The sequence below is a fragment of the Danio rerio genome, chromosome 9 (genome assembly GCF_052040795.2).
Source record: "Danio rerio strain M-AB ecotype USA chromosome 9, GRCz13ab, whole genome shotgun sequence".
In the NCBI taxonomy this organism is placed as follows: domain Eukaryota; kingdom Metazoa; phylum Chordata; class Actinopteri; order Cypriniformes; family Danionidae; genus Danio; species Danio rerio.
The window spans coordinates 56,160,001-56,174,109 of NC_141029.1; the positions used below are offsets into that span (position 1 = coordinate 56,160,001).

The window sequence follows — 14,109 nt, forward strand, 5'->3', positions numbered from 1 at the left end:
AAAGATATTAAGTTGTTATTTCAATATATCAAGCCAATATAAAGATATTAAGTTGGTATTTCAAGATTTCAAATCATTATATCAAGATATTAAGTTGTTATTTCAGGATATCAAGTTTTTAATTCAAGTTTTTAAGTCATTAATTCAAGATTTCAAGTCTTTATTTCAGGATTTTAAGTTGCTAATTTAAGATTTCAAGTTGTTATTTCAAAATATTAAGTCATAAAGATATTAAGTTGTTATTTCAAGATATCAAGCCATTATAAAGATATTAAGTTGGTATTTCAAGATATCAAGTCGTTATTTCAAGATATCAAGTCGTTAAAAAGAAATTAAGTATAGTTATTTCAAGATATTGAGTTGTTATAAAGATATTAAGTTGTTATTTCAACATTTTAAGTCATTATATCGAGATATTAAGTTGGTATTTCAGGATATTAAGTCGTTATTTCAAGATATTAAGTTAGTATTTCAAGATGTCAAGTCGCTATAAAGATATCAAGTAGTTAATTTAAGATATTGAGTTGTTATTTTAATATATCAAGTTGTTATTTTAAGATATCAAGTTGGTAATAAGATACCAAGTCATTATATCAACATTTCAAATCATTTTTTCAAGATACTAAGTGGTTATGAAGATATCAAGACGTTGTTTCATGATATCAAGTCATTATTAAGATATTAAGTCATTATCAAGACGTCAAGTTATTATTTCAAGATTTCAAGGTGTTATATCAAGATATTCAGTCATTATTTCAAGATATTAAGTTGTTATATCAAGATTTTAAGTCGTTATACCAATTTATTAAGTCGTTATATCAAGATATTTAGTCACTATTTATTTCAAGATATCAAGTTGTTATTTCAAGATATCAAGTCGTTATTTCAAGATGTCAAGTCTTTATTTCAAGATGACAAATTGTTAATTCAAGATTTCAAGTCATTATTTCAAAATAAAGCCATTATTTCAAGATATCAAGTCGTTACTTCAAGATATTAATTTAGTATTTCAAGATGTCAAGTCGTTATAAAGATATCAAGTAGTTAATTTAAGATATTGAGCCGTTATAAAGATATTAAGTTGTTATTTCAACATTTTAAGTCATTGTATCAAGATATTAAGTTGTTATTTCAGGATATTAAGTTGTTAATTCAAGTTTTTAAGTGGTTATTTTAGGATATCAAGTCGGTAAAAAGATACCAAGTCATTATATGAAGATTTCAAATACTTTTTTCAAGATACTAAGTGGTTATAAAGATATCAAGATGTTGTTTCATGATATCAAGACATTATAAAGAAATTAAGTCGGTATTAAGATATCATGTCGTTTTATCAATACATTAAGTTGTTATTTCAAGATTTCAAGGTGTTTAATTAAGATATTAAGTCATTATTTCAAGATATTAAGTTGTTATATCAAGATTTTAAGTCTTCATACCAATATATTAAGTCGTTATATCAAGATATTTAGTCACTATTTATTTCGAGATATTAAGCTGTTATTTTAAGATATTAAGTCTTTATTTTGACATGTACCTTGTTAATTTGGCATAATTCGTTATTTCAACATAACTTATAATTCAAGATATTAACTTGTTATTTGAAGATATTAAGTTGTTCATTTGATGCACATCGTTATTTTGACAACTCATTATTTCAAGATATTAACCACATATTTTAAGATATTACGTCATGATTTAAAGATAATATTAAGTCATCATTTCAAGATATTATAACTCGTTATGTTGGCATAGCTCATTATTTTGATGCAAGTTATTACTTCAAGATATTAACTCACTATTTTAAGATATTGAGTTATTTTGACAGAACTTGTTGTTTTGAGGTTACTCATTATTTTACGATATTACTTCTGACAATGAGTTGTCAAAATAATCAGTTATTTCAAGATACCAATTCAGTGTTTTGACGTTATTTCCTGAATATGATGGTGAACAAAAGAAATGTCAATTATAAAAACACCTGCATTTCATTAATGTTGAGTTGTTTATATTAATGGTGTTTCATTCTAATTAGAATGTTCCCTTAGACGGTAGCTACCTATGTAGGCATGCTATCTACATTTTAGAACACAGCCGCATTCCAACAAGCACAGAATCGCGTGCTCTCTTGCTCTCTCTCTCTCTCTCTCTCCCTCTTTTAAAATAAATATTGGCTTTCTAATATCAGTCTTTTCAGATCCAAATGTTTACATGCGAGTAATAACAGCAGACTAATGCGTCTCCGCTGATGTGACCGAACTGTACATTTTTATCTGCCTCAGCCTTTAAAGAGAAATGTCAGGTTGACTTAATGTTGGGCTGATTTTTATTGGATTTCACTGTTTACCACTTTTGAATGTTGAAAAAACCCAAAGCAGCTCATTTATATTCCGAGTGTACGTCGTGCTGAATGATAAAGAGGGCTGTTTTTCTTCCGCCATGCAAAAATTATTAAACAGGAAAATATAGTATTTGTCTCAGCGTTTGATTTGTTGTGTGCTGTGCTTTTTTTTTTTTTTTGTCAAGTTTCCAGTGAGCCGAGGGCTTGTCTTTCATTAATATTCACTAACGCAGCCTTCCTTTGATGCATATTTAGAGTCATATTCATCCTCTGTCTGCGTGCGTGCGCGCTTTCTGATTATTAATCCATATTTAATCATTTCGTCTCATTCTGCAGATTTGGATTCATGCTTTATGACTGATGTCTAGCAGTTTTGAAACAGCTCCCTGTACTTTCCAATATGTTCTGTGAATCTTGACAGATAACACCGAGGCTTGATTTCCATATCTGCTTTCTTTCTTTTTTTCGTTTGCTTTCTCAGATCTGTCAGGAGCAGTGAATGAATACCATGAAATGTTTAATAGTGTAAGTGCGTGTCGGTGTGTTAGTGAAGCATAGAGAGAATGACTAAAAACAGAGCGCGCAGGAATTGTTTCGCACAGTTCAAAGGTTTGCGGCGGATGGGAAGGATTTATGTTCCAGCCAAAGCGAATCGTGCACTTCAGCCTTTCTCTCCTGACTTCACACAGTTTCTCCTCTGTCCTGATAAATGAGAGCGAGGGCTCGAGCTCTGGCCGCACGCTGTGGGCGAAGAGCGCTTTTCTGCATTGTCGGTCAGTCAGAATTCAAATTCAGATTTTGCTCTTTATGCACTGTGAAAAAATGCTTTTGTCAAGAGTTGCAAATAAAGAGAATGTTTTACAGAGAAAAGTCTGCTTTCAATTTGACTCCAGTGCATTATTGTGTGAGGGACTGAGCTATTCATATGGAAATATGGAAAGAGATGCCATAGAGTCAAAACCTGCAAGTAAAAATGGCCCTGTTAAAATTAAAAAGCGCTTTTTTGTACATTAAATGTTTAAATACATGTATATTATGTGCATTCTAATCTATGTAATCAGGGCTTTACATGAACTTTTTTGATCACCAGCCACAGTGGCTAGTTTCAAGCCACTCTGCATTTTCACTAGCCACAATTTTGCTGTTGGGAAAATATTTTTTATATGCATAAATTTGACTTTGACATGCTAAAATGACTTGATTTAGATTTTGTGTTTTGTCCACATGCCTTCTCATTCATTTCACATTTTGTGTGTTGTGTATGAGCAAATGGGTCAATGTTTCATAGCGTTATACTGCAATTAGTTTTTTATTTCACAGGACTTTTCAGAGCTCAAAATTAAGGATTTACCTAATTTATCTCTGACCACACCAAACAATAATTATTTCTTAGCCACAAATTTTAAATGCGTCAAAACAAGCTAAATAGCTGTACACTAAAGCTTTTTATTTAACAAAACATTTATTTAAAAAAAACAGAGAAAAACAATTGACATTTAAAAAATAATTATTGTCATGTATCAAAAATGGACAGTAAACTACACATAAATGGAGAGTTAATCTCATATTAAAACAATGTTGTTGTAAAAAAATGATAATTAAACCATATAAACAAAAAAAAACCATAAGCAAAAGAAAGCAGGTGAAAAACATACTGCATGGTTTCTGCTACATTAATTCTTCCATAGCGGGGCGCCACACCAAAATTCATCCCGCCACAGCTACATTACAGCTTCTTATTTAAAATATTCTGTCGTTTTTTAAATAGCGGGTTAAAATCGCAGCGAAAACGTATAAAAAGGTAAGTGAATAATAACAGCGCAAACTTTCTGTGAGCCTAGTAGTGCTGTGTGTTCTGTTTAACCCTTTAAGGTGACATGCTGACTGACAGACTGACAGGTGCGCAATGCGTGAGACCAGCAGACACGGCGTAGCTTTCAGTTATGATGAACACAGTTTCCATAATTATACTTTATTTATAGATAAAGGTGTGTGGCTCCGCATAATGACTTTATCTTGCTTGAGTTTATAGCCGTTTCACTTTACTTCAGGATGCATTAATGCCACGGTCCGCTCTGCAGGTCTATTGGAGACATTCATAAATAATTCTAGCAAATCTAATAAATGTTGGAAACATACTCGCTACATAAACGCACTAAATCACACTTTAGCCGCGTTTATTTGAGGGTGCGCAAGAAAATCTGCACTTGAGCAGTGTATTTTTGAGGGTGCGCAAGAAGTTTTGTGCACGAACAGAGAAAATCGACGCTCAAGCAGAGATTGACATGCTCATAGGCTATAACATGAATGCGATCTTGACTTAATACTGCACCCACGACATTTGTCAATGAAATAACGCCACATGTAGTGGTAGATCTGTGAAAATTTCCAACAGAGTCTGCCGCCACAGCTGGAAAAAATCCTTGAGAAAACACTGTACTGTGTGATAATGAAAGGATGATCACACTGTTAAGGTCAATTAATAATCTGTTCAAAACGAAAGCAACTGGCGCTGCTTACAAAAAGATAAATTTGGTGTCCTTGAAAGCAGCAAGACTGTGGATGCATTAGCATAGCTTTTTTGTCTGACTATTTAAAAGAGAACCGATCACAGTTGCGTTCCAGGTACGGTTGCTTCACGCAAGGAAACAGGAGCGTGCATGCGCTTTAAACAGTCGTGCGCATCACATCAGCTGTTAGCGGGAGTGATCATCCTCTCATTCGGTTTTCATCTGCTTTCTTTTACTCGCGAAAACGCAATTTTTTTTTGGTAGTCGTGCTGTTTCTCGATTCTAAGATCACATTTGCACGCATATTGGGTCATTCTTATTGTCGAATCCTGCTTTTAGGAAAACCCCAATTTAAAAATGATTAGATGTGACACGTCTGTGTGCACGTTAAGCAGCTGGTGAGCGCCAGCACACACACATATTATGTACATCTCGACATGCCAAAGTGTTCCTCCATATGTTTTCATCGAAGTTGTTCATGATACTCTGAGAATTTGTAATGTGGTCAAACGTGTAAACATTCAGCTGCGCTTTGCACTTCTGCATTTGGATGTCTCTGTGACAAAAGCAGCTGCATGAATGCTAAAGCTTTAAATAAAAGTGAAACCATCAACAAAAGCCAGACTCCTATGCGTTTAAACGGCAGTGCTTGTTTTTGTAGGTAATTTCTAGTTAATAATGTCAGAATTTACTGGTATTTTGGAAAGGATGTGTGAATGGTCTTTTCGGGAATAATTTCAGATTGTACTGTGCTATTTTGAATTTACCAGTTAAGCCGTTCCAATCATTTTCCAGATATTTACCAGTATTACTGTGTGAAAGGGAATAATATGGATGGTCTGGTGGCCGGGGGCCATCGTGCGAGTCGGTCGGGACAGTAGACAGGATCATTACTGGCCCAATCGGTGCTGCCTTGTCACTAAAGTTTAGTTTAGCTGCAAATACAGGGCACATTCACACCTAGATGTTTGTTTGGGAACCTGTCTCGTTTGCCCAGTTACTGCAGTTCGTTTAGCATACATGAACCCCGCAATTGTGCCAGCGACAAATCAATCAGTCCGACCTCTGAATAAGGTGGGCTAGGCTCGATTAAAACAAACCCTGGAGCAGATCGATTGTAGTGAGAAAGAAATACGATCTGAACGAGGCTATATCACAGTGTATTATGGTTGTGTAATAGCCATGAATACAGATATATGAAGAGAGAATTATGCGTAGGGCAGGATGTCATTATTACTGGCAAATGTGCGATTCATGTTGAATATGAAAGTGAAAGCATGCTGAAATATCCGTTAGCAAAATCGACAAAAATCACCATCTGATAATTTTTCCAAATTTTAATCTTATATTTTGTATTAGGCCTGTTGTTTTGTTAATTTATGCACAGACACCTCAAAAGAAAGATTTGGTTCATCATTTATTTTTATTTTTTTCAAGTTTATTTACAGGCGAGGCAGTGGCGCAGTAGGTAGTGCTGTCGCCTCACAGCAAGAAGGTCGCTGGTTCGAACCTCAGCTCAGTTGGTTTTTCTGTGTGGAGTTTTCATGTTCTCCCTGCGTTCGCGTGGGTTTCCTCCGGGTGCTCCGGTTTCCCCCACAGTCCAAAGACATGCGGTACAGGTGAATTGGGTAGGCTAAATTGTCCGTTGTGTATGAGAGTGTGTGTGTGTGGATTTTTCCCAGAGATGGGTTGCGGCTGGAAGGGCATCTGCTGCTTAAAAACATGCTGCAAAAGTTGGCGGTTCATTCCGCTGTTGCGACCCCGGATTAATAAAGAGACTAAGCCGACAAGAAAATAAATGAATGAAGTTAATTTACATCAGAATTGTAATTTTTTTAATTGTCAGCTGTATTTAAAGAACAGTTATAATGAATAAAAAGTGTATGTACAAAATTACGTTTGGTTTTTGACACTATTTAAAATATGATGAAAATAATTTTTGTTACCCTGTTGGGTAATGTGGTTGCTAGCAAGCTTGTTCTCATTATTGATAAACACCATGTATTTCAGACATTCGTCAGGTTTTTGTCCTCCTCAAACTGCACTAGTTTCTTCCACATCTCCATAACCTTCTGCTGCGTTGTGATTTCTGACTGTTGTAGCTGTGCAATAACTCTAATCATTCAGCGGAGTGATATGGAGCTGTAATGCGCTCAAACCTGCCGAAACTACTTGTATAACGGCAAGATAACGACATTTTTACCAATAACGACGATGTTTACCAGCTAATCTGAATCAAGCATTTAACAGCACTGTGGAGAGTTTAGACTGTCCTTTCCACATTAAACAAATGTTTTAATAACACTTTTCACAGTGGACAGTCATTAAAACTCATGATTAAAATGTTTACTTACAGTTTGAGCTGAAGCGGCAGTCAAGTTCATGTCTCTTTGTGATTTCACTGGAATCCTACTGAAGTCTGAACAGAGGTGCAAACGACCAACCAAACGTTCTTTTACTCTTACAGTGTACCGTATTCAATATGATGAAGTACATCAGATAGTCGTGTGAACACTGTGTAAACAGAATCAGCTGTTGTAATTGCATGTTTACGATTCTGACACGACGCGATGCGCACTTCCGGTGTAACTTAAACAATTGAAGCGAGTAATTGCCGGTGGGCGGGGCTTATACTGAAACACTGTATTGCTATTGGTCGAGTTTATGCTGCTCGTGTGACATCACAGATCTCGTTTAGTAAAATAAATATTTTATGGTAAGGAACTCTCTTCCTGTATTAATTTACTTGTAAATTATGTACTTGTAAATACCCCCTGTGTTTGTCGTTTCTCTTTTCGTTTTCTTTTTTCTTAATTTATAATATTTTAATTGTTTTTTATTAAGGATAATTATTATAATAATTTGCCTATTTGTTATTATATGTATGTATACCTGTATTGTATACACTGTTTTGGGCATTCATTCATTTATTCATTAATTTTCCTTTGGCTCAGTGTCTGATTTATGGTCGCCACAGTGCTACTACTATGCCAAGTGGCATATGTTTTATGCAGTGGTGTTTTGGGGCATAATAACTTATTTTAGGCATAATTTTTCCATAATTTTTGGGTGAGACTTTAGAATAATAAAGAGGCCTCTTAAATGGACAAAAACCGTAGCAAATTTAAATTATCATGTCGAACGATGCGTGAGAAATCATTCAATAATCATCCGTGCTCCAATAATATTAATGTTTCCAATTATTATGAGTGTTTAAAATTATTTTGCTTCTGTTTTAGTTATGTAAACGACAATAAATATTGTTTAACGCTCTCTGCTTATTAAAAAGGTCAAAAGAGCTGCATTTATTTAAATGGCAAGTTATAAATATTATCAATATTTTTATCCAGTTAATGCATTCTTGATGAAAAAAAAGTATTAATTTATTCATTTATGAGTGGTGTCATAGTTTGAAGCACACACACACACACACACACACACACTCACTCACCGGCCACTTTATTAGGTACACCTGTCCAACTGCTCGTTAACACAAATTTCTGATCAGCCAATCAGCCATGTAGACATGGTCAAGACGATCTGCTGCAGAATGGGGAAGAAAGGGGATTTAAGTGACTTCGAACGTGGCATGGTTGTTGGCTGGTCTGAGTATTTCAGAAACTGCTGATCTACAGGAGTTTTCATTATCTCTAGGGTTTACAGAGAATGGCCTGGAAAAGAGGAAATATCCAGTGAGCGGCAGTTCTGTGGGTGCAAATACTAGAGGTCAGAGGAGAATGGCCAGACTGGTTCCAGCTGATAGAAAGGCAACAGTAACTCAAATAAGCACTCGTCACAACCGAGGTCTGCAGAAGAGCATCTCTGAACACACAACACGTCCAACCTTGAGGCGGGTGGGCTACAGCAGCAGAAGACCACACCGGGTGCCGCTCCTGTCAGCTAAGAACAGGAAACTGAGGCTACAATTCACACAGACTCACCAAAACTGGACAATAGAAGATTGGAGAAACGTTGCCTGCTCTGATGAGTCTCCATTTCTGCTGCCACATTCAGATGGTCGGGTCAGAATTTGGCATCAACAACATGAAAGCATGGATCCATCCTGCCTTGTATCAGCGGTTCAGGCTGGTGGTGGTGTCAAGGTGTGGGGGAGATTTTCTTGGCACACTTTGGGTCCATTAGTACCAATTGAGCATCGTGTCAACACCACAGCCTACCTGAGTATTGCTGCTGACCATGTCCATCCCTTTATGACCACAGTTTCTCCATCATCTGATGGCTACTTTCAGCAGGAAAACACACCATGTCATAAAGAATGAATCATCTCAGACTGGTTTCTTGAACATGACAATGACAACTGTGCTCAAATGGCCTCCACAGTCACCAGAGCTCAATCCAATAGAGCACCTTTGGGATGTGGTGGAGATTGTCATCATGGATGTGCAGCCGACAAATCTGCAGCAACTGTGTGATGCTATCATGTCAATATGGAGCAAAATCTCTGAGGAATATTATCAGTAGCGTGTTGAATCTACGCCGCGATGGATTAAGGCAGTTCTGAAGGCAAAGTGGGTCCAACACAGTACTAGTGAGGTGTACCCAATAAAGTGGCCAGTGAGCGCATACACTAATGTTGCTGAAAATTCTCCTTTGTACAACAGAAATGTTACAATTTTCAAGCTATTAAAGTTAAAAGTAATATTAAAGTGTTTGTGTAATCAAATAAATGGCACCTTTTTGAGCATATTGCACAGAATTGATCATGAATCAGTAATTATGTCTGCTCTAGTGTGTGTCCACGTCTGGATGATGTCTAATATGTTGTGGCTCGATTAAACTGTGTATGAATCCATAATGACGGGCAAATCCTCCATCTGCTCTCCTGGAGACTCTCACATCATACATCTCTCCTGACAACACGAGGACACCTTGGGCTGTGTGTGAGTGTGAGAGAGTTTGTCTGTGTCTATGTGTGTGTGTGTGAGAGAGAGAGCAAGCGAGTGTGTCTGTGAGAAGTTATAGTGAGAGAATGAGTATGTCTGGGTTTCTATGTATGTGTGTGTGTGAGAGAGAGAAAGTGTGTGAGTCTGTTTATTTGTGTCTATGTGTGCAAGTGCGTTTGTCTTTGTGTCTCTATACATGTGTGTGTTTGTGTGTCTGTCTGTGTATGTCTATGTACATGTGTGTGTCTGTGTGTGTGTCTTTGTGTCTGTGTGTGTCTGTGTATCTCTATGTTTGAGTGTGTATCTTTGTGTCTCTGTGTGTCTCTATGTTTGTGTGTCCGCACGTGCTTGTGCTTGTGTGTGTGTATATGTGTGTGTTTGTGTGGATGTCTGTGTATGTCTATTTACAGTACGTGTGAGTGTGTATGAGTTCATGTGTGTCTGTATGTATGTGTGCCTGTGTGTGTGTGTGTGCGTGCACATTCTTGTGTCTATGTGTGTGTGTTTGTGTGTCTATATTTATGTGTGTGCATCTGTGTGTGTGTTTGTGTGGATGTCTGTGTATGTCTATTTACAAGTGTGTGTGTGTGAGTGTGTATGTGTTTATGTGTGTGTGTCTGTATGTATATGTGCCTGTGTGTGTGTGTCTGTGTGTGTATATATGTGTGTGCGTTCTTGTCTCTGTCTAAATGTGTGTGCATGTCTGTGTATATCTATTTGTGTGTGTGTGTCTGTGTGGATGTCTGTGTATGTCAATTTGTGTGTGTGTGTGTGTGTGTGTATGTGTGTTTATCTGTATGTATGTGTGCCTGTGTGTGTGTCTATATGTGTGTGCGTTCTTGTGTCTGTGTGTGTCTAAATGTGTGTGCGTCTGTGTGGATGTCTGTGTATATCTATTTGTGTGTGTCTGTGTGGATGTCTGTGTAAGTCGATTTGCGCGCGTGTGTGTCTTTGTGTGTGTGTGTGTGTGTGTGTGTATGTATGTGCGTCTGTGTGTGTTTGTGTGGATGTCTGTGTGTCTATTTAAGTGTGTGTGTTTGTGTGTGTCTGTAAGTATATGTGCCTGTGTGTGTGTCTATGTGTGTATATATGTGTGTGCGTTCTTGTGTCTGTGTGTGTCTAAATGTGTGTGCGTCTGTGTGTGTGTGTGGATGTCTGTGTATATCTATTTTTGTGTGTGTGTGTGTCTGTGTGGATGTCTCTGTATGTCGATTTGCATGTGTGTGTGTGGATGTCTGTGTATATCTATTTGTGTGTGTGTGTGTGTGTCTGTGTGGATGTCTGTGTATGTCGATTTGCACGTGTGTGTGTATGTGTGTGCGTCTGTGTTTGTTTGTGTGGATGTCTGTGTATGTCAATTTACGCCTTTCTGTTTGTATGTATGTGTGTGTGTGTGTGTATGTGTGTCTGTATGCATGCGAGTATCTATGTGTGCCTGTGTGTGTGTGTTACATATGTGTGTGTCTATATGTCTACGAGTGTATATATATATATATATGTGTATGTCTATGTGTTTATCTTTCTGTGTGTGAGAAAGTGTGTCTGTGTATGTCTATGTGTGTGTGTCTCTGTACATGTGTGTCTATGTACGTGCCACGTGCATGCAAGTGTGTTTGTGTATATGTATGTGTGTGTGTTTGACAGAACTAGAGGTCTGAGTGAAAGTTTGAGTGTGTTCCTCGTCTCCAATAAATGATCAGGTTTCCTCCTGCTGAGAGTTCAGCCTTTGAAAGCAGCACACACTGATTTCCTCCCTCTTCACACACACAACAGAGGATTGATTGGCTTTGATCTTTCTCTTAATAAGCAGAGACTTGCAGCTCAGCTTTACGAGGGGAAGAGTTTTGACGTCGCACCTGAGACTGACGCACACCTGGGATCCGGGAAGAACTCAGAGCTGATGATGTTTTTCTTTTGAGAGAGAGAGAGAGAGAGAGAGAGACGTCTCCAGTCGAGGTTCAACAATTCCTCAAGACGGAGAGAAAAAGCCCCCGCTGAGCTGGAAGTACATGAACATCTTTAAAAACTTCAGCTCTGAAGCAAAGCTGCAGTCTACAGTGATCACATCCAGCAGGTTTCATCTGTATAGATATTAATCCAGTGTGACAAAAATGATGAATGAAAACCATTGTAAAATACTACTAATACTACTACTAATTATTATTATTATTATCATCGTCATTATAAAATTAACAGTAATTCATAATTAATCCTTTACAATTTACTGGAGACAACAACACCAAAAATAATATTAATTATTATAATGGGCGAGGCAGTGGCGCAGTAGGTTGTGTTGTCGACTCATAGCAAGAAGGTCGCTGGGTCGAGCCTCGGCTCAGTTGGCGTTTCTGTGTGGAGTTTGCATGTTCTCCCTGCGTTCGCATGGGTTTCCTCCGGGTGCTCCAGTTTCCCCCACAGTCCAAAGACATGCGGTACAGGTGAATTGGGTAGGCTAAATTGTCCGTAGTTTATGAGTGTGTGTGTGTGTGTGTGTATGTTTCCCAGAGATGGGTTGCGGCTGGAAGGGCATCCGCAGCGTAAAAACTTGCTGGATAAGTTGGCGGTTCATTCCGCTGTGGCGACCCCGGATTATTAAAGGGACTAAGCTGACAAGAAAATGAATGAATGAATAATTATTATTAATATTATTGTAGCTCCTTGGTTCAATAAAGGATTGACTCTATCCCTGGTGGGGCAGCATTCACTTCACCGACGCCGTCATCTTACACCAAACACCTTACACCGTAAGCCAAACACCGTAAGGTAAACACCGTAAGAGCTTTGTATACAAAAAGAAAATGAAACCAAATGTAAGCAAACATGAAAGCCATGCACAAACAAACAGACATCACTAAAACTTCATATACAAACTCAATACAAACAAACAAACAGATTAAACAAGGAGTGTCAGTACCTTGTTCTTCAATCAAACCAGAAGCTAAACCTTCAGACCGTGGCATAACGCACGGCTGGGACGCCGTGATCATGTGCGATCTTTCCGTGTCTCCGTTTATATCCGTAATGATAATCAATTCAAAATAAAAGACTCCTGCTTTTACACTGAACACTTCCATAACAAAAATACCGTAAATATCAAAAATACATATAATAAAGAAGAGAGAGGGCGAGGCAGTGGCCAAGTAGGCAGTGCTGTCGCCTCACAGCAAGAAGGTCGCTGGGTTGCTGGTTTGAGCCTCGGCTCAGTTGGTGTTTCTGTGTGGAGTTTGCATGTTCTCCTTGCCTTCGCGTGGGTTTCCTCCGGGTGCTCCGGTTTTCCAGGTACAGGTGAATTGGGTAGGCTAAATTGTCCGTAGTGTATGAGTGTGTGTGTGGATGTTTCCCAGAGATGGGTTGCGGCTGGAAGGGCATGCGCTGCGTTAAAAACTTGCTGGATAATTCCGCTGTGGTGACCCCGGATTAATAAACGGACTAAGCCGACAAGAAAATGAAAGCATGAATAAAGAAGAGAGAGAAAAAAATGTATATAAAAATAATCAATATAAACATATTGTAGAAAATAGACATGATAACATAAACACCATATTAAAGTCATTAACAATTATTATTATTATTATAAAATTAACCCTCCTACATGAATCGCCACCTTGCATGGGTTTTGAGCACCTGAGTGATCATAAGAGCTATGTTGTCGGGGGCTAATGCCCCTGGTAGGGTCTCTCAAGGCAAAAAGGTCTTAGGTGACAGGTCAGATTAAGCGCGGTTCAAACACCCCTTATTAGTAAAATAACATCGAGGACCGTGACGTTGCCCAGTATGGGTCCCTACCCTAGAGCCAGGCCTGGAGTTGGGGCTTGGTGGTCGGGTTTTTTTTCCAATGGAACCCGGCCAGGCTCAGCCTGAAGGAGCGACGTGGGACCATCCTCTTGCAGACCCACCACCAAGGCGCCGGTGCATTGTGGAATGGGTGGTGGTTGAAGGTTAGGACAACGACAACCCGATCATCGGCCACAGAAACTGGCTTTTGGGAGGGAAGGAGTCCGAGCTTTTGCGGGAGGTAGAGCGTTTAAAGAGTTTACATCGGAAGTGGAAAGCTGTTGATCTCAACTGGGGCTGTTGAGAGGGTGAAAGGAATACTTTGACGATCTCCTTCACCCCACCGACATGTCTTTTATTAACATTGAGTTTAGGTCTCTGGATGCTGTGGGGCTGTCTTGGCTAACACGTCTCTACAACATCACATGGAGGTGGGGGACAGTGCCTATGGACTGAGGATCTGGGGTGGTGGTTCCCATTTTTAGGGGACCAGAGAGTGTGCTCCAACTATACAGGGGGATCACCTTCCTCCGCCTCCCTCGGAAAGTCTATGGCAGGGTACTGAAGATGAGAATCAGAC

At 38.4% G+C, this 14,109-nt stretch overlaps 1 protein-coding gene across 5 annotated transcripts in view; it reads right to left on the bottom strand.

Annotated features, from left to right (window-relative positions):
• pcdh8.1 (protocadherin 8, tandem duplication 1) overlaps positions 1–7,451 on the bottom strand; it is an 85,417-nt gene extending 77,966 nt beyond the window's left edge. For all 5 annotated transcript variants that reach the window (XM_087265945.1, XM_087265943.1, XM_087265946.1 and 2 more), the window contains exon 1: positions 7,206–7,451. In XM_087265945.1, the coding sequence (XP_087122071.1) occupies positions 7,206–7,235 (30 nt within the window). In that variant the 5' untranslated portion in view covers positions 7,236–7,451. The remainder of the gene's footprint in view (positions 1–7,205) is intronic.
• Between the last annotated feature and the right edge of the window lie 6,658 nt (positions 7,452–14,109).